The following is a 27,019-nucleotide window of genomic DNA, read 5'->3' on the forward strand; positions in this document are numbered from 1 at the left end:
CCCCAACACACACACACACACACACACTCATACTCTTGGCTCTAAAGCTGCGGAAACGATGCTAAAATCTGTACAAATCTGTAATCTGTACAAAATTTAAATACTGTATTTACAGAAATAAACATACTTCATTGTTTGTCTCACACCTAGCTTCAAAATATTCAAGTGATAATCAGAAGCATAAACAAATAAAGGCAACAATTAAGCACATTTGATGGCTGTACTCGTCAGATTGGACTCGCAGCACGTTCCACATTCTTGGAATGTGTGGATAATCTTAAAGGACCATACTGGCAGCTTTGCATGATTTGGCCCATTGATTAAAAAATAAGATACTTGAGATCATCAGGAGATATTCTCCAAGGCATGACATCAGGGTTTAGATTGCTTTCCTGTCCTCCAGGTATGGGTGGATTTAAAAATTCTGTACCTTTATGGTACCAACTGCTATGCTTAAGCATGTGTCAATATTTACGTAGGTTATCTTATCAGTGTCAAGTATGAAGGCCCATTATCGCCTGTTCTGAATGGAGACTGTCTCTAAATCAGGTCTGTTCTATTGTCTGCAGTGTTCATTGCCATGAGGGCAACAAAAAAACAGAACAAGGGCATTTATCTGTTGAACATGGATAATTTGTAGAAAAGCAGTGTCTTCAAATCCCAGGCCCATCTCTATCTCCAGCTGTTTAGGCAGCCATGATGGGGCTCAAACATCTGTATGTAACTGATTACTAATTATCAGGTACCTTAATACTCAATTTCATTTGTATTAAGAACACAGAGAGGTGTCACTCAAATCTACAGTGGACTTAAGCATCTGGCTCATAGTTTTACAGTCTGGTTCAGCCTCACTGTCCTCGTCAGCCTGCAGCCTCTGGTGAACCACTGTACACCTCCTGTCCAGGTGTAGGTGGGGACCACTTGGTAAAGGGCTGGTGGAGACCAAGAGTGAATCAAGAGGAAGATTCAAGACAACTTCAAATGAATACTGATTTTAACCAAATCAAGGTGATAATATGTCAGTGTTGTTTACTACTTGTTTCACAGAGTACTAGGTTGCGATACCATAAGTTGTTCCCTGAAGAGGATCACTATTACTAAAGGCTTTGTGGAACCTGTGGATCAATCCTAAATAAACTGGCAGTGTGTTTTAATGTATTAACACTTTACACTGATTAAAGGGCTGAATCATGCAAAACCACTGGAATGGCCCTTAGAACTGTGGTGAGGTGGAGCTGAGCTTCCATCAGAACTGATGGCATGTTATTATTATGACCTTTATAGACTTTTGTCACACAACATGTATTATGGTGCACATTTACAATGTGGAGCAACCACAAGCATCATGATTGAAATACAATGATCTGCTGCAACATTAAAACAAACTGAAGCATGTAGAGATGTACTCTCAATGTGTATCCACTGTGGTTATGTAGGAACAATTTACTGTACGACTGGAGTGCACAGAGAAGGTTTGAAAAGCTGGCCTGTAATACATTATGGCTTGGAAGTGATCAAGCTCTTAAACCTGACTCAACAAAGCTACAGCCTCAGCGGGGGTGTCTGGGTTGGTTATGAGAGAGTGAACACTACGGAGCTTGTCAGTAAATAAACTACTGGGATGAGGTGAAGTGATGATCCTAACACACACCTTTTCTTTCCCTGGTCTTTCCATTTTGATTCCCTCCAACCTTTCTGTTACATTAGCTCTCTCATGGCCTACTTAATGGCTCAGGAAGTCAATGCTAGCTTTGACGGTGCGTCCAGTGGACACATCCACCGCCATGGCTCGAATCTCTGTGTCACCAAACTGCATGAGTGTCTGGATCTCGCGACGTGGAGCTGTGCTTTCTGTTCCGCTCACATCCAGACGAAGTGTCCCACACTTCCTGACACCAGACTCACTGATGAACCCCACGCTCTCTTTCTCGGAACAGTAGACGTGGATGACAATAACCTGCTGGGACGGCTTGGCCGGCGTGTAGCTCCGTTTTACCATCTCACCCAGCGCCACAGACTGGTCGGCAGTGATGAAGGTGTCGAAAACGTCAGTGCACCATCGAGTGCCGTCCTTCACCAGCAGCTTCTCCGGCGGGTGTTTGCCCTCCACGAAGCGATTGAGCACGCCTACGCCATATGTGAGGGGTGAGCGGCGGACTTTGATGACGCTGGGGTCCAGGCCGAACAGCACGGCGCCTTTAAGGATGGTGAGGCCAACATCATGGGGGATGATGATGCGGCTGCGGCCCTGCAGCATATTCTGGACAGCGTGCTGCAGCAGGGGCGACTCAGCAAAACCTCCCACCAAGAACAGGAACTTAATGTCGCTCACCTCCGGCTTGTCAAAGAGCTCAGCTGGAGGAGAAAACAGAATCTCAGTGAATAAAACCAGTGACTGTAACTGTGTCACAGGAAGGGGAACATACACTGAGGATGAATGATCTACTTAGTGATGTGTTTAAGTTTCTATTGTTGTTCAGAGAAATTTTTACTTTTATTACTGTGAGTACCCACAGCCACTTGTCACAGTGGTGGAATTGTATCTTCCTAAAACCAGGTACATTGTATGGTACACAGTGTATGATGTGTAGTTTGCATTAGTTACTATCACAAGTTAAGTCTGCAGTTTTACCATTAGACATTTTGTTCACATCACTCTGCAGCTACACAAAGCTGAGAGATGTGTGTGAGTGTGTGTGTGTGCGTGTGTGTGTGTGTGTGTGTGGAGGTGCTGCAGTTATCAGTGTAGCTTACTGAGGTGTTGGATGATGTGATCTATGGTGGGCTTGAAGAGGGAGTTCATAGCATCTGGATTCATCCTCAGCATGCCCTGAGATGACCATTTAACAAAATCCACACTGGAGAGGAGAGAGGATCAGTTAGAGGTGATATGATCAAACTGACATCGCAACAGTAATGAGAACAAATACCCTGAGCCCGGTTCTGTTGAGGTTTGTTCACCTTAAGAAGGAGTTTTTCCTCCCCTCTGTCACCAAGTGCTTGCTCTTTGTGAGAACTGTTGGGTTTCTCTCTATAATAAAGTAAGGTATTAACCTGTAAACCTGTAAAGTGCCATGATATAATGCATATTATGATTTGGCACTGTACAAATAAAATGAATTGAACTGAACTGAAGATAGTCTTCTTATTTAATGTGCTGATGATGGCACAGCTGAAAGACATTTGTTCATCAGCCCACATTAAACTATTCCTCTGTGAGTGCCACCATTCTGAATTCTGATTTTGAAGTAGTTGGAGTTGTGCAGGCTGCTGTTGTCTACTATATCAACATTAATGAGAACAAATTTCAAATATATGATACAATATCCAAGGCTTTGCCAAATTTCATGTAAAACAAAAACAGACATTGAGTGAAATGAACTGTTCGTGTGTTTCTACACTTGCATCAAACTCAACCCTTCACACATCAGTTACAAATGACTCACAATCTTTTACGTTAGTTTGTAAAATGATAACACAATATTCAGTGACCATGATACTGTTCCAGTGAAAAATATGAAAATTTAAAAATATTAGCAACTTATAGCTCTACAATTCAAGTTTCCCGCTTGGGATAATAAAATGAATCTGAATCATGCTTGAAACATTCTATTGGAATATTTTCTCATCAGCCACTGAACTGTTTGTCCCAGCTTGAATTGCAGAGGCAGTGAGCAGAGGCAGCCCAGGCTCTGGGTGGACAAGGTCATTAATCTTTTCCTGCTCTGTCTCAGTCCTGTCTTTGGAGGCCAACAAACACACCTCTCTCTGTCTGACGCTCTCTGCTAAATCATCCATAGAATCCATAGTCTCCATCTGCTATGATCCCATGTGTGTGATTCATTGAAATATCTGCACCTTTAAGTGTGTAATGTTAATGTGGCCCCACCCAAGGCTCTCCAACACATGGAGACAGACTGAGTACTTCAGTCAGGCGTCAGAGGAGCTCTGAGGCTCCAGTGTCAGCCATATAAATGTATTTAATGTCACTCACAGTGGGATTATGAACATCCGCACAGACAATGAGACAGGGCCATTAAAATCTAGACTGCATGCTGGTCCGAGACCTCAGTCCTTTTACTACCCTAATGGCTGAAAGTGAAAAGTGATGTCATCATTAATGTCTACTCTGTCTGTCACTGGAATCTAATGTTGTGTTTCATAGTTAGTGGTTCTGCTCTTCCCTCAGTTAAAGGTTCACCTTGTGAGCTATATGCTAAAATCAAGCTCACGTCATACAATGTGAAAGATGCATGGATGTAGAAATAAACTGTATATATGTTATATGTCTGGTCTGAGGTGGATTATAGGATCCATGTCTCTCCAGTGGAAGAGCGCACCAACCTCATTCACTATATGAGATCCAGTAAAAATTGTTAGATCCCTGTGGAGGAAACGTTTTCATCAGGAAACAGTTCAATTCATGAAGAACAAGGTTGTATTGAAAAAAAAAGCTGTAATATGTCACATTACAATAATATGGAACCAGCTGGAGACTGTTGTGCACTGCAGCTACTGAGCTTAGATGGAGAAATATATTTGATTCAAAGTTTCTATTTATTCACCTCTGTGAAATTAAGAATTAAAAACTAGTGAGTTATATGAGTATAAAAGTACTAACAGTTCAACATGTTGGTAAACACGCTCAGTCTGTTAGTCTCATGTATGTGTGTTCAGTATGATGCTGGAGTCAGGACATGATTAACTTACTATAGTGAGTCATAGTGCCAATGCAGATGACTGTGCTACACACTGAACAAACAACACACAAAATGTTAATTAACGATCTTTAGATATGTTGAATGGTGTATTTTTGGACTTGGACAGACTGGACAGCTGTTTCCCCTTACTTCCAGTCTTTATGCTAAGCTAGGCTAACCAGGTCTGGACCCCACTTCTACTTCATGCACAGATGTGATACAGATTTCCATTTTCTCATCTCACTCTCAGAAAAAAGGTTTTGTTTACTAAACACCTATATCCATACTGATCATCTATGAGTGAGATCGGCAGATCCATGGCTGATACCGATCATTTTCAGCAGACATTGCAGCGCATCAAACTGTGACGCATATGCAACTATTTTTTGTGAGTTAAAATGACACACGGTCGTTGCATGATCATTATTCATTAGGCTGTTTTGGTAGTGCAGTCGGTCAGACCACCTGACCTTTCATCAGAATGTAGGTGCAGACAGGGATAGACAGGTACACCGAACTAACTCAGTACCCGTGGCTGCAGTATGATAGCCATGTTGTGTGCATAGTGTAAGCAATGTGGTATCGTTCATTTCAAACAACTCTAAACTTGTTATCAAGTCAACGCAGCTTAAGTTTAAACTCCTGCAATTTAAGCACAAAACCTGCCAGGACTGAGCCCCTCCCCTCTTCTTTTCAGGAGGAGAACGAAATGGTCATCTGATTAAACTACGACAGAGCCAGGGGTTAATTTAGGCTGGGGCCTGGCAGAGCTGAGCTTCATCCTCTTCAATATCATATTGTCATATCAAACTGGTATTTTTTAAATCTTCCAGTAAACCTAATTGCATGTGAGTAGCATACACAGTCTCTAACAGCATGAATAGCTCAATTAGACACTCGGGAAAATCATATTACTCTGTGGTAAGTTTAAGGTTGTTGCATGATAAGACGCTGGCGACAGGAATAGACAAGACATAGAAACAGAGTTCTTCGGATCATCAGGACAAAGAAATATCCATAAATCTGTTATTCTCATTTATTCGCATTCTGCTGATCGTCTCGGGCTGTGCACACGCAGGCAGGTGTGTGGGTGAGTAACTATGGTTACTGCCACGCTCTGTGTCTCTGTTGCTCTGAAACTTTGTCATGATTCAGTAACAGGTTTGTAGGTAGTATGCCTTTACAAAAATCATGAATGTTATTGTACCTCATTACCAAAGTCGAGTGATATAATTTTACATTTTTGTTAAACATAATTAAAGAAGAGGAAGCCTCAGAGCCTCCTTCATGAAGAAATAGGCAGTGAACAAGGTGGGGCGGGTGACTACACTACACAGCACACTGTGCCTCTGTCAGCCACAGACACCGGAGTATTAAGCTCAGGTGATCGGTTTGAAGGTGACTAGGAGCATTAATCCATATCTACCGGTCAGGTATTTTTAATGAAATTTGGCCGATCATGATTAATCTGGGCATCCCTAGTTCAGGGTGTGGTCCCTGGTTCAGGGTGTGGTCCCTGGTTCAGGGTGTGGTCCCTGGTTCAGGGTGTGGTCCCTGCTTCAGGGTGTGGTCCCTGCTTCAGGGTGTAGTCCCTGGTTCAGGGTGTGCTCCCTAGTTTTCTGAATGTACTCACTTGCTCTTGCGCAGGGCGTGTTCCACACTGTGGCCCCTGAACTTCTTGTAGTAGTCGATGAAGGAGAACGGCAGGTTGATGTTGAGGGGGTTGGTTCTATCTGGAGCTGCTGCTCTTTTCCGAGACTCAAATGCTATCATCAGATCCACCCAGGCGGCCGGCCTCTTGATCTTAAATTGGTCGATGAAATCCTGGCCAAAGATCTTACACAGCAGCTTCTCAAACTCATAGTCAATCCCGATAGAGCCATAGGGGCCACCTGGGTAAAAAAGGTACTGTGACTTAGACGATGAGTGGACAGCAGGATGAAAAGATATCATGTTTTGCCTATTTATACCTGAGGCTTTGTAGAGCTCCTTCAGATGTCCCTCTGGAAGCCGGATCTGGTGAACAGTCAGGTCTACTGTTCCTCCACCACAGTCAACCACCACATAACGGTCACCTGCACAGAGAACACACAGAGATGGAGCAGTGTGTGTGCAGTGAGTTATCTAACAGCTTCCTTCCTGACAGGACTCACTGCTCTGACCTGCATCCACTCTTATCTACCACAGCCCTGTTGTTTTACACTCCCACAGGAGGTCGGACGTGACTCTTCAGTGTACTGAACCACACAGAGAGATCAGCTGTCTGTGGCTGGAGAGTCAGAAGCTCATTGGTGTGATGACAGAGGAAAACTGGATGAGGTAAATGGTTGGATTCAGGGCAAAGACGGGCTTGTGGACAGATGATTCACACACTGAAACACATTCAAGATGACATCTGAAGACTTTCTACACAAATATAAAACAGTAATTTCTTCCTTTCTGGGGAAAATGAGATGAGCACTGGACCTATGATTTACAGAGCAGTTACTTTCAACTGGACTCCAAGACTGATTGGGCTCCAGCCATTACACATAATTCATACACATGATCCAACAGGTTACAAACCAAGTGGTTGAGACATCCTGGTTATTTGTACAATTCACTGGATGCTAATTTGAGGTCAAACTGAAAGTAAGAACAGCTGAAGTGTTACCTGTAATTCCTCACTGCACAGGAAAACTGTGTGTGCACCACTACAGTGAGTCAGGACATCAGTGTGTAAACTGTTCACCTTCATTTTCTGACTGAGCAGTTGGTCACCTGCCTGTTGCTACCTGACCCAGGTCCTACCAATTAGTGAAGTCAGTCATGTCATCAAAGCTGACAGAGGCAGTGACAAACCCAAACAAAACCCACATTGTTATAATATTTTTCTTCAAGGACCTTAGAAGTAAACCCCAGAGCAGGAGGTAAAACAGACACATGCAGGCATCTGTACATTGAATTAAGTGGAACTACTTTTGGTCACACAGTGAGATAAAATATGAAAAAATAAAAGATTATATGAAAATATACACATTATTTCTGTAAATGTTAGATTTTCTATTATCTCTGGGTTACAACATGCTCTGTGTTCTAATATCTAAAGATTTGCAGCACAGGAAAAGCAAGAGCAGTTACCCTCTGAAGAGGACAAGGAAATCATTAGAGATGAGTAAAAGAAGATAAAGACTCTACCTTCTTCCAGCTCCGACCAAAGCTCCCCTATGACATTTTCCACCAAAAAGGTGCGGCTCTGCCGGTTGCGCCGAACATGCTCCTTGGCTGGTTGTTAACAGAGAAAGAATGTTCTTGTGAGTGTGATGAAGGCGTGAAGCTCTGCTGTGTGAAGCTGTGTGCCATATGTACAGTGGTGTGCGAGGCAAGCAGCAGGCTGAGATGTATCACCACACTGAGAGCTAGTCTGATTCTGATCACAGTCAAGAAAAGCTACATTTAAATAATAAACATAATTAGTCCATCAACACATACACATATTCTGCAGAGTATTTACCACTATAAAAAGGCCTTGAGGAGAATATGTCACAGTGCAGCATATAACTGCAATAATCTTTCAAATGTGGATACAAGCATCATAATTGGTATGTTTATCCCCCTGGGATCATTCAATTGAAAAATCCCATTAGCCACTTGAAATGTTCTAAATTTCAAGATATTCGTCATTTCTGTCATAGGAAACATACAGTATACTTTACCACAGAATTTTACAGGACAGATTTCAATGATTATGTAATGTAATCTTATGTTTTAGACTATGAGGATGTCAAATGATCTCTTACATTTCCTCAGAGCTTTATTTGTGAAATATCTAATATTTAATGTGAAAAACTCTGCATAAAACACAATCTATTTGCAAACCATTTATTATGAGTGATGAACCAAAAGTTCTGTAAGAGTTGACAGTCTGCTTGTTTACTTGTCTTAATATTAGCTCGCTAGGCTAACTCGCTAGCGCTAGGCTAGTGAGTAAGCTTTTTTGTGAGTAAGAGTTTTGCTGAAAACTTATACTATATTCATTTCATTTTTTACAGTGTACTAAGTTTCTCCTTCTATATTGTTAAAATGTTTGATCTGAAACCTGGATTATATCATATGAAAAAATAGTGGATGTACTTATTCCTTGCCAGAAATGTCAGCCATCTTGAATTTTCATTTATTATTCATTCATTCATATTATATTTAAATTATCAAAAGAGTAATACCCAAGGGAGATTTATTCCTGGTTTAGCATTTGTATCCACATTTGGAAGATTTTTAAAAAGCTACCAACACCCTGGCAGGTTCAAGAATATCATTGTGTTTTATCAAACTTTTATTTAACCTTGTAAGACTCACTGAAATAAAACATCTGACTTTCTTAAGAGGCAGCATAACAAGAACCAAATCAAACACATTCAGTTAAAGATAAACAAATAACTACCCTGACTATAAGTGAAAGTCCAGACCAACTCATCCAACATCAACACAGGAGATTCATAATTCTTCATTTGCAGAAGAGTTAGTTTTCATCTTAAATGACACAAGAATAAACAAACAATCTATTTAACAGGTGAATATTTTCTGTTTTTATAAAAAGAAAAGTCTTAAACGTAAAATGTACCTCTATTTAACCTGTAGGATCGTAAGGTCATGAGACCCAAAGTTGACTGGATGATAACAGGAAGACCTGTCAGAGGGACATTTCCTCTGACACAAAGGAAACAATAAAGACGGAAATAAAACTCTCCAACTCGCATGCGGAGGGCATGAGAGAGGTCTCCAGTTAAGTTGACACCACACTGATCATCCAACAACATCACTTAAACTATCACCTCAAGAGATGAGTCTTAGTGGAGACGTTTTCTTCCAACATGTTGGGTTGAATCTGTTTTTGTAATATTGTAATAAAAACCTCAAACCACTGCAAATCTATCACAATGAAATGAATTAGAGTAACTAGAATCCAGTCCAGCTGCACTTCATCAGTGTGTACATTCTCGACATGTTTTGTGCAGTCACAGTGACCTTTGACCTTTGACCACCGAATTCTCATCAGTTCATCCTTGAGTTCAAGTGAACGTTTATACCAAATTCCCTGAAACCTGATCTCTGTCTTTTCATCAGTGAACACAGCAGAAAGATGCTGTAGATTTTACCCCAGCTCTGCTGTGTAGAAAGTGTTAGATCAGATGAACATATTGATGAAGTACAGTGAAGCTGCTGAGTGAGATACTGTGGACAACAGAAAACAAAACAACAGTTACACATCCACACTAAACCAACAGCAGATGAATCCAAGCAAAAAGATGTGAAGATGTTCGGTATAGAAGTGACGCCCTAAGCCCTGAGCCTTTGGTCTGATGATCTCAGAGACGAGGAGAAAATGTGGCGGTGCAGGAGGTCAGAGACGAAACAGACAGTAAAACCTACATGTCCGTTCTCTGACATGACTGGAACCAGTGGAGAGACAGTAGAGGGGAAAACACTCTGTATTAGCTCAGGGGCGCAGGAACTATGTTAGGAACCATAATAGATATTATATATATATATATATATATATAAAGTGTATATTTCATTTTTATAAATTGTCTATCTTGTTTTTATTTGCATACATGCACATGCATACACACAAACATACACATGTGCGTACTCATAAACACAAATAAAAAAGGAACAATTCAACAATCGCAAAGAATACATCTCACAGGGCACCAGAAAAGGTCAGTCTAAATAAATGCATTTTTAATTGAGACTTAAAAGAAGAAACAGCTTTGCATTGGCATAGACTCTGGGAGTGAGCATTCCAAAGGTTAGGGCCAGCTATACTAAAGGCCCTGTTGCCCATGGTGCACAGTCTGGAGGGGGGAGTGTGGACTAATTGGGCATCAGAGGAACGTAGGGACCTTGAGGGTTTGTAGGGGTGGAGAAGATTGGTTAGGTATTGACGTGCCGGATCATGGAGAAACTTATAGACAAGTAGGAGTTTTTTTAAGTGAATGCGGTATTTAACTGGGAGCCAGTGTAGTTGCTGAAGTGTGGAGGTGATGTGCTCCCAGGACCGTGTGTGACTGAGTATTCTTGCAGCTGAATTATGAACAATCTGGAGTCTATTTAAAGCCTGTGAGGGTACACTGAGGAGAAGAGCGTTACAGTAGTTGAGTCACGTTGTAATGAAAGCATGGATGGGGGTCTCTGCAACAGAATTGTAAAGAGAAGGGCGTAATTTGGAAAAGTTCTTGAGATGGAAAAAGGCTGTTTTGGTGATATTTTTAATATGTGGTTCAAAAAAGAGGGTGGAATCCAGAGGTAAACCAAGATTTATGACTTCAGCTACGGATGATGTAATGGACCCAGGGATGTTGAGATTTAACTGGGGAACTTTGCAAAGTGTGGCTGGTGAAGCATTGAGGATGGCTTCAGATTTATCTTGGTTGAGTTTGAGATAACTGCAGGTCATCCAATCACTGATATCATTTAAGCAGTCTGTCAGGTTAGATGGCGGCAAAGTGTCTGGGGTCTTGGTGTGGATGTAGATTTGTGTGTCGTCAGCATAGCAGTGGAAATTGAGGCCGTGTCGACAAATTATGTGTCCAAGAAGTAAAAGTAGAGGCCATAGAACTGAGCTCTGGGGAACACCATGGGAAAGGGGGGATGTGGGAGACCTGAGGTTGCTGATGGACACATTGTTTTCTTGCTGTGAGGTAGGGCCTGAACCAGGATAATGGGTGCCGGTGACACCAAGTAAATGTTCTAATCGATCCAGAAGAAGTTTGTGGCTGACTGTATCAAAAGCGGCAGACAGATCTAACAGAATGAGTATGTTGAGATAACCAGAATCCAAAGCTATGAGTAGGTCATTTGTCACTTTGGTGAGGACAGTTCCTGTACTATGTTTTGTCCTAAACCCAGATTGGAACTCTTCCCACAGGTTGTTGTCAGACATATGAGCCAGGGGCTGGCTGGCCAGAGTGCGCTCAAGGAGTTTTTCTAGCAATGGGAGGTTGGAGATGGGTCTGTAGTTGTTGAGGTCATCCAGGTCAGTTCCAGGTTTTTTTTTTTAGGACTGCAGGTGATTTTTAGACATGGAGGAACAAAGCCAGACAGAAGAGATGTATTAATGATTTTTGTCAGCAGGGGGCAGAGGACAGGCAGGTATGATTTTATCAGAGGAGTGGGCATGGGGTCAAGAACGCACGTGGTAGAAAAGGTTGGTTACATATTGCTCATCAACAGGGGAGAAAACCGAAAAACAGCTGACAGGGAGGGAGGGAGGGGGATGACAACACTTGATTTCATGGACATACTATGTAGCTGCTGATAGATGGAAATGATTTTGTTCTGGAAAAAGTCCATGAAATCACAGCAGTTTTGTAGAGGTGGCTACAGGAAATTGTTTTGCTGATTGAAGTAGCTTGTTGACAGTGAGAAAATGAGCTCTGGGGTTGCCTTGTCCTTTTGAAATAATGGTTGACTAGTAAGTGTTTTTTGCCTTGCTTAGTGCCTCCTTATAATCTCTGACATGCTCTGTGTATGCTAGTGTATGTACATTTAAACCAATTTTCTTGCTGAGACGCTCTAGTTGGCAACCAGCTACCTTCAATTTTTGCAGCTCTGGTGTAAACCATGTGGCAGTATGATGGGAGGATACAGTGCGTGATTTTAGAGGAGCAAGATGACTTAAGGTATCTGAGAGGAGTTTGTGTAATTTTGGATGAGCTCAGCCTCTAACATGTCCATAAGAACAGGTGTGCTAATGCTTGTGATGTTCCTGTAATAGTGTGAGAGGAATGAAGTCGATGTGAGGGGACAGGGATACCAACATTGAAAAGGACAGCCTTCCCAGAGGAACGACAAGGTCCAGTGTATGACTTTTAGTATGTGCGGGGAAGTTGACGTGTAAGAAAAATTCGAGGGAATGAAGTAGGATTATGAATTCTGCAGCAAATGAGAATTCTTTAGAGTCCTAGGTGAATGTTCAGGTCACCAACTAACAAAATGGAATGATACATAGAACAGACAGATGTGAGTAGCTCAGACAGTTCACTAATGAACACAGAGGATGTTCTGGGAGGATGGTAAATAAGCAAGAGTAACAGAGGCTGCAAGCCAGTATAGGGCAAGACATTCAAATGACGTAGTCTGCTGTACAGGCACAGTTGAAACCTTGTGTTGAGCGGTAGAGCACTGCAAGACACCACCTCGCCCAGATGTGCATGGTTTGTCGACGTACACAAACTCATGGGAGGTGGCTAGGTTTAGTGTTAAATAGTCATTAGGGTGCTGCTAGGTTTCAGACACATCACATCATTTATGAAAGTTGCTTTGATATATTTTATGCAGTATCAAACAATTTTGCCTCCACTCTTCGCTCTTCAGGTGCATTTGAAATGAGCACAGAAATAAATAAAAGGGAATTTTAGTTCCAGATTTGGTTCCTAGGTCGTCATGGTGACTGAGGTATTTGGTCAAAAATGGGGCAGCCTGCTGTTCCAGATACAAACATGAGGAGAGTGTGATACAGAATGTTGTTCAGTTCATAATAAAACACTAACGAATGGTGAGGTAATGAAGTAATGAGACAGGATGTGATGTCTCAGTGTTCAGTGATGCTGATTAGTTCCTGTTACGACTCATGTCTGTTCTCTAAACAAACTACATATGTCTTTTGTACCATGTAGTGAAACATTATCATACACTGTTTTATATATGAAGAAATTGTGAATCCAGTTCACTGCAAAACCACAACTGTTAGTTCTCTTCCCTCAAAGTTTCTCCATTTAATATACAAGACTGTTCCTCACACCTGCTCTTCATCAGACAATGTCAATGTTTCACACTCAGTGTAGCTTAGTCTTGTGTTTCTTCTTCTCTTTCTGATCTGTTTCCTTTAGATGATGAAGGACAACAGTCTTATGGGACACTGAGGCAGTTAAAGAGTTTTTAAACCTTGAAACAGCTAAAATAAAATGTGCAGCGTATTATAGGGAGAGAAAGAAGAAGATGTTAATGAATCAGATACAAGATGAATGCTTCTTACTAAACTCTAAAATGATTAGACACAGCTACAGAGTTTGTGAGGGCACATGATGTTCACAGGGAGATGATGTTCACTTGTCTTTTCAGAGGAGAATCTTCATTTATTGACCCTACTGTTCAAATAGAGGTCTAAAAAAAAGGAGGGGGAGGTGGGGAGTTTACTGTTTCTGCTTGACATGCTGGTAAATAATAGCTGTCAGTTTGGTTTCAGCTTCTGTCTTTATCTACTGTATATCTGTGTATCGGTTTATCAGTAACCAGGTCATAAGCTGGACTTTGTTAAAGTAATGCATGTCAGTAACCTACAGTAACTTTCTCCAGATCCTGTATCCCGTATAATTATTGTATAATTAGGTTTCAGTGTGGGTAAGTTTTTGAAACAAAGCAAACAGTGAAATTGTTGATTTTCATTATGAAGGCGTGATCGTGGTCCAGGGAGGATGAGGAGCTGCATGTGGACATGATGGTGGCAACACAAAGAAAGCTCCTCTGTTATTTTCTATTTGGCTGAACAACATGAAAACAGTGTGTGAAACTCAAGGACGGAAATTACAGTAAAGATGAGCCTCCAGTTCACTTCAGTAGAGCACGTGCAGTTTGTGCATATGCTGCGTGGACAGTCGAGGGTCATGTGCAGCAGAAATTACCCACACAGACCCACAGTTTAATTAAAGCTGCAAGCAGCGTTGATTGGGCCCTCGCACTCCTGCGCACCAAGGGGGGACTTGCAGCACGCCATTTGAAGCAGTTGTACATCATAACGACTGCTGGACACTGCGCTCACTGGTTAAGATTTATTGCACAGACCGTGTGGCAGCAAAAAAGATTTAAAGCATTTTTATATGCATTCTTAATTGTGACAACTAGGTGGAGCCACAGACCACACAATAGGCACGCATGAGGCTCTGTATCAGACCTTACAACGAAAATGTCATGTAAATTAAATAATTGTTGCACAGGAGATAATTCCTGTTTCCAGTAGGTAGCACTGTGAATATCAATATTACTATGCAGATGTTTACAGTGTGAGACTGTCATCAAACATGTGAAATTTGGGTAAGATTTGACAATATACAATAGAGTTAAAGCCACTGAAGATATTGAGTGTTTGCTGTCGTTCTTAATTGGGTCAACCAGGTGGAGCCGGAGACCATACAATAAGCACACATGTGTGTCAGATCAGATCCGGATCAGAGCACATCATACATCAAAATTGAATGTGCTCTACAAACTCACAATATTCACAGGGAAGCATCATCTAGGTGTAAAGCATGCTCTGACCACGTTTGGAAAAGATTGGACAAAGTATCTTACAGTTATAACCACTTCCTCTTTCATAATTCACCGCCACCACTAAAGCCACACCCTTAAGTGAAAACTCACCATGTTTACACTGTAGGATCACCAGGGTGAGAAGGATTGGTTGGACATGTTTGCCGCACAATAGAAAATGCATAATGGATTTAGAACCACTTCTTGTTGTGAATTTGCCGTTCTTTTTTGACCACCTTTGATGAGGGTGTGGTCCACCTCCTGGTACATGAAATTGTAAAATATTACATGTCATATTAGGTGGCGCTATGAGTATTGCTAAATATGAGCATGTAGATCTCTCCAGGGCGGGAATCTTATCAGAGCTATAAGGTTTGGGCTAGTTTGGAAAATGTTTGCTTGGGTTATAGCAAGTTGATGTTTTCACGGCAAAGTATCGAAATTCGCCATGGCACCATGGGCGGTCCCTCTGACAAAAACTCAAAAGCTCTGCAATTTAGCATTGCATCGGTCTAAAGTTGAGATTAAACCGACAACGATGTTGGAATTGGACAATATGTCAAGGACATATAGCCACTGTGTGGTTCATATTAACCTCGCCCAGTCACACCCAGCAGGTTAACCTGCTAGAAAGAGTAAATGAAAAAGTAAAACATAATGTTACACGTGTCCATGAGGTGGCGCTATGAGCATTACTAAATATGAATATATGGATCTGTTGAGACCGGGACACTTATCAAACATATTAAGTTTGGGGCAGTTTGGACAATGTATGCTGGGGTTATAGCGTGTTGATTTTTCATGGCGAAGGATCAAAATTAGCTGTGCCACCACAGGCAGGCTGTTCCACGAAATCTCAGTTTTCACTACAACGCATCATCAAGTTCTTAAGCATTTCCTGACCAACTGTGAGGTGGGTGTGGTTAAACTTTTAGGAGCAGTATATCAGAGTGAAGAAAATTAAATTTCCTATTGCCACAAGGGGGCGCTATGGGTATCACTGAATATGAGCACATGAATGTATTCAGGGCGGGACTATTATCAGAACTAGAAAGTTTGGGGCAGTTTGGACAATTTGTGTTGGAATAAGAGCAAGTTGAATTTTTATGGCAAATCATCAAAATTTACTGCGCTGCCACAGGCGGGTCCTCCAATGAAAACTCAAAAGCTTCACAATTTACGTTGCAAAGGTCTTAAGATAAGTGTGACAAAATATGGTATGTATCGGATAAATTCCCTAGGAGGAGTTTATTAAAGTACATGACCCTTAAATCGCAAAAAACGGCACCAAAATTGCAAATTCAAAATGGCGGACTTCCTGTTGGGTTGACTATGGATGCAAGAGGTTTTTTTGTGCATCATGGCATGATGCATGTGCCTACCGATTTTCGTACATGTAGGTTAAACCAAGGGTATAGGAAGGGCCTTGTTGAAATATTCTAGGTGGTGCTGTCGAGCCATTTTGTCAGACCCATATCAAATGTAAGTTTTCACGAGGCCTGACGCATGTGCATTGTTTCATGAGTTTTTGAGCATGGGAAGGCCCTCAAAAAGGCAATTTTGCTTTTATGAATCAAGACAAATAATAAACAGCGAGGTTTCAATTTGGACAATATGTCATAGACATAAAGCCACTTCCTGGTTCATATTCACCTCACTGCCAGAGCCCCAACCTTTATTGTATTTTCTGACCCTGTTAAAGAGGGCCAGTTCAACCTGCTAGTAAATTAAACAGTAAAACATAATGTCACATGTTGCCATGGGGTGGCACTATGAGTATTACTAGATATGGGCATGTAGATGTCTTCAGGGCGGGACACTTATCAAACATATAAAGTTTGGGGCAGTTTGGACAATGCATGCTGGAGTTATAGTGAGTAATTTATTCAGGACACGCCGTTCATCAAAAACTCACAGTTTTCACAATGAAGCATCAGGAAGGTCTTAAGCATTTGGTCACCAAATTTGAGATGGTTATGATCAACCCTGTAGGAGACACAAATTAAATGGTAAAACATGGCATTTCCTGTTGCCTGTTGTCACAAGGAGGCCCTATGACTATCAATGAATATGGGCATATAGGTGTATTCAGGGCAGGACTCTTATCAAACACAGAAAGCTTGAGGCAGTTTGGACAATTTGTGTTGGAATGAGAACGAGTTGATTTTTCATGGTGAAGGATAAAACTTTGCTGCGCCACCATGGGTGGGTCCTCCAACGAAAAGTCAAAAGCTTCACAATTTAACATGGCAAAGGTCTTTAGATGAGACTGACCAAATATTATGTAGATCTCATCAAATCTGTAGGAGGAGTTTGTTAAAACCCTTAATTTGCAAAAATGTGCCAGGAAATTCAAAATGGCTGACTTCTTGTTGCATATAGAGTATAAGTGCCATGGACTTTTTTGTAGGTCTTGGCATGTTTTATATATCTGCCAAATTTCATACTTGTAGGTGAAACAGGCGGTGCTAGTGAGCCATTTTGCCACGCCCATGTACAAAACCCATAAAATATTAAAATTTTCACCAGGCCTGATGAATGTGCAAAGTTTCATGAGTTTTTGGACATGGGAAGGCCCTCAAAAAGGTGATTTATCTTCCGGTCGGAATAATAATAATCACTATAGTTTAAATAGCGTCTTCACACCCTTGGTGCTTGGGCCCTAATAATAACAATAATCTTTCCAAAAACAATAGGTTCCTGGCACCTCTGGTACCAAGGACTGTTGGGGCCTTGCACACTGCTCGGGCCCTAATAAACAGCGAGGTAAACCGTTCGGTGCTCAGGCCCTAAAGATGCATTTGATTTTATTTCATTGGTTTATAAAGCTCTTAATGGTCCCGGTACCTTTACCCTCTGGACCCGGGGGCCCTCAGGTTGTCTGGTTGTGGTCTTTTAATTAAACACAAACCCACAGTGAGGGGTCCTGTTATTACTGTGGTCCAGCCTCCCTAAAGGCTGATGGCAGCAAACTCATTTCTACATTTCAAGCTGCTTTACTGACATGTCCTTTACTGTGTGTGTATTTTCTGGATTGTTTTCCTTCTAACATTCCACCCTTTATTTCTGCTTTTATTCACTACAATATATCTCCTCTGTTTTATTTTATCTTTATCTTTGATTTCCAGTCTTCATGTTATTATTGTTTTATTTTTATTGTTTTTATTTATAACATTCTCAATTATTGCTCTGTGTGTAGGTGGGGGTATTTTATTCCTTTTATTATGTAAAGAAATATATTGTTTGTGTGAAAAGTTTGGTTGATTGATTGTGTTTTTTAGGATAGGTAGTTACTGCATTCATAGGTGTGATATAAAAGTCCCAGAGCTTTGCTCTGCTCTGATGTCATGAAACTCAACACAGTTGAAAACATCAGTGGTGAGCTGGGAGGAAGTCTCTAATAAAACCACTGATGTGAATAATGTTAATTGTTAATGTGCAGGACAGAATCTCAGAAACGAAGCAGGGGCAAAACAAACTGTGATGGTTGGAAAAAAATGAAAAGTCAATGAGTTTGACTTGAAAAAGAAAACATGTTTTCTACAACCTGAAGAAACAACATTCATAGTTTGTTACAGTGTGAGCACTGCTGTAGGAAATATTGGAAGACAAAGTTGAAACACTCAGAAACCTCTCCTCAGTGTAGTGGTGTGATGGTGTGCATAATTAGTAGTGGACACAGTGTGGGGTCAGAGGTGATAAATACTGTGAGAGCATCGTCATGATAAAAACAATCAGCACTACTTGACTTACCTTGGGTCATTCCACTCCCCACATTGTCGGTAGCATTGAAGCCATTCTGGGAGGTCTGGGTCCCCAGGTCCACCATCTGGTGGAGGCGGAGCTTGCGGCAGTAGATTGATGCTGCTTCGGGTTCTAAGGCGATGATCAGCTGCTCTGGGTTTTCCCGGGACACCAGGCCAGACTACACAGGGGCAGAAAAGTTGTTTTCAGCTTCTCTCAAACATAAGTGTCATAATGATGACATGCTCAAAATGTCCATAATGCTACAGCAGGCTGTGTCTGAAACTGTGTACGGCAACCACACGCTAGTTGTTCTTCGTGTCCAGGTCTAAACTTTAAACAGCCGTAGAAGAGCTCATGACTTCTGAACACAGTGATATTGTTTGGGTCACAACATGCTCAGAGTTGTGTATATGAAAAGTGATGCTGACTCTTGCTGTTGAGGTCCTGCAGTCACAGTCACTACACTAGCTGCTATAAATACAGTAATACTAACGTCTGAGATCACAAATTAATTATGACACACACAAAAACCTGCACAAACCAAAGAAGAAGAACCAAACCAATATTAATGTTTATCTGCAGTTAAAGTTATAATCTGTAATTTTTAAAATCTCTAAAAACAAACTACATCTATGTTCTATATGTTGATGAGTTGTGTTTTTGCACTATCCCAAATGTTTCCATCAACTCTCAAACAAGAGAAATCTATGATTTTAATCATTGTAACTTTTCATTGGTCACCTGTCAGTGACATCATATCCTCTATGATCATGTGTCATTGTTGTGCTTGTCTGACAGAAGCTCAACATTGACATTTATCTACTTTTAAGCTACATACACTTTTTACACCTTGGTGGTTTTCAGCTCTACATTTGAACCAGATGAAGGATTTTAGTCATCAGTCGTCCCTGGAGAACGGACGGATGATGTGATCAGAGGAGTGGTAACAGTGCTGCACTGCTGGACGCTAAATCACTGTAGATACCCAGCTTCCACTCTGCTCCCCCTTTCTCTCTACCTCTGTGTTTTAATCACATCCCCTCCCTCTCTCTGTCAGCTCATCCCTCCATTCCTAGTTCCAGCCCCACTGCAAATAAACATCCCCACCCTCCCCCACACCATTCTTCCTCCTTTAGCATGCACACGAGGGATATGATCGGGACAAAAGAATGACATCATTGGAGAGGAGAGGAATCTGGATCAGTCTAGAACCACTGTTCAAAAGACTGAAAGTGTGAATTTGGTTTCAGGTTCAGGTGATTTTTACTGTTACTTTGACATCATTTCTACAACTGGAATCTTTGAGGGAAAAGATTTTCTTACTGTCCAGCTACATGAGAGGATAGGTATTAATTTAATGTCTATAGTCCATAGTTTTTACGAAATCAATAGATCATATATCTATGTGTAATGTGCAGGGTGTCACAGAGAACTAACAGTAACTCTGCAGCTCCACAACCTGCCCAGAACTACAATCAGAGACAAACCGGTGACCGTGGTGGAGCAGTCAGCAGCTTTTTCTCACAAGTTGGTGGAAACCAAAACTTTGGTCAAAGCAGAAAGAATATTGGCAATATGATTCCCACTGAATGATGCTGTTGCTTTGAGTGTGCTGGACATGTAAATAGGCACTTATTTGCTAACATGTTAGCCACATCTCAAAAAGTTTCAGAAAGTGATAAAAAAAAATCCTGGATTGCTGGTTTTGTCAGACAAGATAGTTTGACAGCTTCATGATATCTTGTCACGGGGAGGTTGCCAGGTTTGGTCCCATAGGCAAAAACAAAAAAATCACAATTTAGTATCAAGGCAAAAGGAAATCATGACATTATTTGATAAGTGACAAGGGAAAACATGATGAGTCATTGTTTGTTGCCTGAATTTAAATGCACAGTCTGCACCTTCTGTCTCTAGGGCTCTCTCAATCAAAACAATAACAAAACACAGCATTGGTTGATGTCATGAAATAGCGTGGGATCATGGGAGTTGTTGTCTTCATCACCATTACAGTAAGCTGCTCCTGGTTTGGATTCCTTCAGTATCAGTGGTTCAGGAAATCAAACAGACCCGGTGATTTCAACCATTAAAAACACTGAATGAAGCAGTTTGACATTTACAGTCAGTGTTTGAGCGACGCTGTACAGAGGACAGAGACTCAGGGAAGAGTTGGAGCTGAGATTGATGCTAAACTTTATTGTGATTGTTTCTCTAATAACTTATGAACCAGACGTTCAGCAGGTTTTTACCAGCAGCTGAATTATCCACAGAGATGTCCTCCTCTCCATAACAAACACACCAGAGGATTAAAACCAGTAGAAACACCTATGAAGCAATTTACCTTTAAAACTCAGAGATTCATCGACGCTCTTGAGTGAGTTTTTTTTAGGTCTTTTAATTTTTATTTTTCAATGTTTTTCCAGATCAGCTGACATTTGCATTCCTGTCTTTTAGTCTCCTAGGCAGATGTGGATGATGTCTGGCAACAGTTTTAATTTTGCAGGACCATCTAAGTACATTTTAGTGTGCTAGGCTTTCCCTAAAGCTTTTTGTAGCGGAGTTAATAATTGATGCACTCACATCTCAGACCACACACAGGTCTGGTTGGTTAAATGAGGGAGACTCAAATCTACAGTGAGTGTGAGCTGTGGATGTGAATCACATTCTACCTGGAAAAACCAAAATGCTACAACAGAGCCAATGTAAAGCCATCTTGTTGTAGTTATATATGGTTCAGCTTTTGTTTATACAGTTTATCACTGATAGCACTGTTTCAATCTCCAGACTGGTAAAGTTCTGAAGTCTTTGTTCTGGATGATTTTCGTGACAGACATGAGGTACAATACATGTTGGGGCTTCAGAAATTATCATTGTCAGCACATCTGCTTGAACAGGGGGTATTCATAATGTCTGTGAAGAGGTTTGAGCAGTTTTCTTTTTTATTGGAATCTAATATTATTATCAATCTCAGTGTTCAAAAGAAAAATACAACTAGAGCAGCACACAGCAGCCAGACTTTTTACATCAAGATCCAAACATTATTTCCTGAGAAATTGACTAAATACATAAGTATAAATAAGTATGTATATATACAGTATATATATATATATATATATAAATGCAGTGCCACCCTTGATGCTATAATTATGTTTGTGGCCACAATAAAAAATAAACAGTCAATAAACAGACTCTGTCACATCGTTCTTCACATAAACCATTTAAGAAAAGTGGCTCGTTGGTCTAGGGGTATGTCAGTTAGCATGCGAGAGGTCTTGGGTTCAAATCCCAGAGGAGCCAATTGTTTGGAAAGATACAGTGATGGTCATTCGCAAACCCAAATGTTTCTCTGATTCGTCAAGTATGAGTCTCTGTCTAACTGCTCTGCGATTTGTTCACTGAGGCCTAATTGTGTGTCTCACATATTTAAAGGAAACAGTCTGAGGTATTTGGAGTGGAAATGTGAAACTGCTTACAGCTGATGAGAAGGTTGGTTGTGTTATTTCAATGCTAGTATATACTATCATATACCAGCTTGTGATCAACAAGTATTGCAAGTATTGAAGACTGCACTATTATAATAGTGATCTGCCAAGGTACAAGCATACCTGGCCTTTTAAAGGGAAAGTTGGCACTCTGATTGGTTTATTGCATATTATGCCGAAAACACAAAAAGTGGATTTGGACACGCTCTAAATGCACTTGCACTGTGCACTTTAGTCCAAAAAGAGCCCACAATCACACACACATTCACATGCAGAGCCCTGGTCCCCCTCACCCATCAAAGCTGTCCTCTGACTATATACACCGCATAAGTATAGTAGTATATATTAGATATATTTATAATGGTGAGAAAAAAGGCAATTAACAAAGGAAATCAGAATAGTTGGTCAGCGTCAAAGCAGACCTACCAGACAAGCTATTTGGTTGTGTTATTTTGATGCTATGACATCATAAACCAGTGGGTGACAATTAAAGGAAGAACCAACAGAAACCTTCTCAGTAAGGACCAGAACAGCTTCAATGTGCCGTGGTGTCTGGACTCTACAGGAAGGATGGAGCCATTCTTTATTATCTAATCTTTATTTTTTTATGTTTTTTTGTGAAGTACTGAAGAGTTTTATCTCTTTGGTAAAACTGTCATTTTCAAGTTAAGCAAGCAGAGCAGCTAGCAGGCGGGAGACAACCGTGGTCACGTGTTGTGATCATCATTTCCAGTGAGTGCAATACAGTGTTTGATATGGGACAACACTACACTGCGCCAGTGAGTATACAGTGCACTACATGTGAGTGTACTATGTACACAGTGTACTACATGAGTACCTGATTTGGTTTTTGTAAGCCATTTGTGTTGTATTTGAAAAGCTCAGCTGAGATTTCTCTTGAGATAAATCTAATGCAAGAGGCTCATTGGTCTACGGGTATGATTCTCGCTTAGGTCTGTAAAATCCCGGACAAGCCCTTTGTTACAAATTAGATGAAAAATGTTCTGTATGAGCTGTCTGGTCAGATATCCTAACACAACAGGATCTAATGCGGAGACACTAAAACACACTAGAGTGATGACACTCATACTACATATGCTCACTGCTTTGTTATTTTGGAGCAATGAAAGTATTATGTTTCATCAGCTGTATTTTTGTCAAACTATCCCAAGCTTTTGTTTGAATTCATCAAAACGTACTTAGTTTGAATCATGGATGATAGGGTGGGGATGGTTGCAAGACAACACAACCGTATTTCTCAACATATTTAGTTCAAAATAGGTTAGATTTCTCCATTTCATTCTCCACCAAAATAACTTATGTATTTTCTTATATGTTAGAATTTGTAATTATTGCTGCATCTGCTGTGCTATGGGAAAAAATTAGCTGCATATATTTTCCTATGAAAACAGGAGAAAAGTCTTTTTATTTGTTGACATACAGTGAATAAATCATCTAAAAGTAGAAAATGTATTCTGTTTGTTTTTACTATTTTGAAACGAGCTGCAGATATAATCAGGGATGAGAGCCACATATTCATGTACTGGAAAGACTGGCTCAAAACTCCCCCTCTCCAACTCATCTATCATGACTGTAGGCTTCTCTGGGAAAATTCAAGTGACACCCCTAACTCAGCCGGTCCCAATGTTAATAGCAGGAAAAACTATAGTTGCACCTCTGCTATATTCAGACAATAACCTGTCAACTTCCTAGGGAGAGACATTTTGTGCCCTCTTAAAGCTAACATCATGTTCACACAAGATGGCCTCTATATAGATTTCCCTGAGGCTCCACCAGCTGGAATAATGCCATTACTGACACAACAGGAAGCCATCAACCTGGTCCAACCCACAATGTACTAGCCCAGACTGATGCCACAATCTCAACTGCTCCAGGAGTGGAAAACATGGAAACCATGGGCACAAGCTCAGTTAGGAAATGCTGATGAACCACAACTGCCACCTCATTGCACTCTTCTGTACGATGAAGCAAAAGCATAAAGATTATGAGGAATGCTGGGAAGAACTAAAAAATAAAAAAACATATGATGTGATCAGCCAAGATGTGTATATAGGACATCTTGTACTGGTAGTCTTGAATTACAAGACCAGTTCCAGGATTGCAACTCCACCCCAAATGTCTCACTGCTAGTGACATAAGACATGAACCCCATGAATTGGCCCAATGGTGAACACAGCATTACGAATACAAGGGTGGAAACCTACAGAGAATAAGTACATTCACATCTCACCAGGACAACCATACATCAGAATATCATTAAGAGCATGTGATGAAGGGACGGCAGAAAAGGTCATAGTAAACGAAAGAACACCTACACTTATGCCATTAACACCAGAACATAAAATCCTGTTAGAACAGTTGACACAAGAAGTGTGGTCAAAACACAAAACTGATGTAGGTAGGATTAAAGTAGCGCAACCTATACATATTAGCTTAAACCAGGAGCTAAGTTGCCATATAGAAAACAATATCCACTGAAGCAGCATGATACAGAAGGAATCAAGCCCAACTGAAGGCCTGACAGAGGCAGGGGTTTTGGTAAAAACAAAAAGCCCCTGCAATACTCCCATTTTCCCAATCAAGAAGCCACACTCTAATGATTATCGATCAGTGCATGACCTTAGAGCTATCAATTCCATTGTTGTTGTTGAGACACCTGTTGTTCCAGACCCCCATACGCTGCTCTCAAACATTTCAATTGATGCACACTGGTATAGTTATTGATTTACGTTCAGCCTTTTTCAGTGTGCCACTGCATCTAGATTCACAACACCTGTTTGCATTCACTTATCAAGGATAGCACCTAGCACAGGGCTATGTAGAAAGCCCATCAATTTTTAACAGAGTGCTGGCTCAAGATCTGCAACACTTAGACGTTCCAAGTGCTGTAATCCAGTATGTGGATGGTTTGTTAATTTGTAGTGAAAAAGACTTGATTGCAGTGCTAACAGCGCTGGATGACATAAAGTCATCAAAGAGAAACTTCAATTTTGTCAAAAAGAAGTTGAATATTTGGACAGAACAATGTGTGGAGATAACGGGTTAATTGATCCCTCACAGTGAGAAGCTATTGCTAAAGCTCCAAAACCACAAAAAGTGGGACAAATGCTCTCTTTTCAGGGGATGGTGGGGTTCAGTCGTCCGTGGCTTTGTGACTATGCTATCAAAACAGCGCCACTGCGAGCCCTAATACGGGCAGCAGGACAAACAAACAACTCCTCCTCTGTCCACTCGACAGTGGAGGCAAAAGGTACCTTCCATGCACTAAAAGGAGACCTGCAATCTGCCCCAGTACTGGAAAACCCTGACTATTCCAAGCTGTTTCATTTGTATGTTGCAGAAATAAATTTGGATATGCAAGTGCAGTATTGTTGCAAGACACACCAACATGTAAACAGCCATTAGCCTACTACAGCACCAAATTGGATAACATTGAATCAGGCTGGCCACCCTGTTATCAGGGATTTGCAGCAGCAGCCAAGAGGCCTCAGCGTTAACCATGGGACACAAGGTTGTCTTATGCCCATCTCACCAATTACATGCCTTGATCACAGGCCTACGGTTCATTCTAACTCAAGCTACAAAAACAGGTTATGAAGTTATACTTTCAGCACCTGAACTCACCATCCAAAGATGCAACACAGTGAATCTTGCAACCGGGATAGTGTTGCCTGAAGCTGGCACGCCGCACGACAGTGTCCAAACAACAGACACCTTCATACGAGCATTTGATGATCTGTATAAACAACCAATCACAGCGGATCTCACATTGTTTGTAGATGGCTCCTGTTTCAGGGATGCTACAGGAAACCATGCTGGTAATGCCATCGTACAATTAGATAAGGATAATATCTTTACAGAAATTCAAGCATCCAAGGCTGCACAACCATGTTCCGCACAACTTGCAGAGATCAAAGTTTAACAGCTGCATTTAAATTAGCACAAAGAAAGCGTCTTAATGTATACACAGATTCAACTTATGCATATGGTGTGTGTCACATACATGGAAACATTCGGAAACAGAGAAATTTTCTTAGAGCTGATGACACCCCAGTAACACACGGGTAAGCTGTCTCTGCTCTGTTAGACGCGATGCACCTCCCTACAGCTGTCGCTATCATTAAGTGTCCAGCACATCAAAGGACAGACTCTTTAATTGCAGAGGGCAATAATTTAGCAGATGAAGCTGCAAAATGTGCAGCAGTTGGCACAACTACAGGCCCATTGTTGGTAGCTGAAGAAGTTGGTGTGGTTGAAAAAGGGGGCTATCAAGGTCACAAGAGATGGTCCTCAAAAGAGTTTGTGGAGAAGTTCTCATGGCCATTTTGCGTTGCCTGTTTCGTTGTTGTGTTTTGCGATAAGAAATGCGAATGGCACAGACCATTGCGCAAGGGTGAAGGTTATCAAACGCATCCAAGCAGTTTGGTGGTCACCATTTCTGGCAGCCACAGTTGATAGAACATTGCATGAATGTGAAGTGTGTAAATAATATAACACAAGGAAAGCTTTTTTGACGCCAATTGCACATATTCCTCCACCAGATGGTCCATTTAGGCACCTAATGATAGGTATGTGGACATGCTTACAAGAATAGGAAGAATGAGACACATTTTGGTTGTGGTTGATAGATTTTGTAGATGGATTGAAGCAATACCAACGATGCAACAGGACTATAACTCAGTTGCCAAGTTGTTGTGCAGAGAGGTTTTGCCAGATACTATCAGCTCAGACAACGGACCACATTTTGTAGCACAAGCAATTAAGATAACATTAAAGATGCTAGGG

At 41.1% G+C, this 27,019-nt stretch overlaps 1 protein-coding gene across 5 annotated transcripts in view; it reads right to left on the reverse strand.

The window, feature by feature from the left end:
- Positions 1-6: 6 nt before the first annotated feature.
- Positions 7-27,019, reverse strand: part of hspa12a (heat shock protein family A (Hsp70) member 12A) — a 52,852-nt gene continuing 25,839 nt past the window's right edge. For 2 of the 5 annotated variants that reach the window (XM_023430603.2, XM_087169696.1), the window contains exons 7-12: positions 18,741-18,912; positions 7,878-7,964; positions 6,671-6,775; positions 6,334-6,592; positions 2,755-2,858; positions 7-2,355 (exon numbers count right to left, since the gene is read on the reverse strand). In XM_023430603.2, coding sequence (XP_023286371.1) covers positions 1,724-2,355; positions 2,755-2,858; positions 6,334-6,592; positions 6,671-6,775; positions 7,878-7,964; positions 18,741-18,912 — 1,359 coding nt within the window. In that variant the 3' untranslated portion in view covers positions 7-1,723. Of the gene's footprint in view, positions 2,356-2,754; positions 2,859-6,333; positions 6,776-7,877; positions 7,965-18,740; positions 18,913-27,019 lie in introns of all 5 variants that reach the window. The other 3 variants (XM_087169695.1, XM_087169694.1, XM_087169697.1) reach the window with 2 other exon arrangements.

The sequence above is a fragment of the Seriola lalandi genome, unplaced genomic scaffold (genome assembly GCF_002814215.2).
Source record: "Seriola lalandi dorsalis isolate HSWRI2012SDOR001 ecotype SW California unplaced genomic scaffold, Sedor1 jcf7180002054907, whole genome shotgun sequence".
Lineage (NCBI taxonomy): Eukaryota > Metazoa > Chordata > Actinopteri > Carangiformes > Carangidae > Seriola > Seriola lalandi.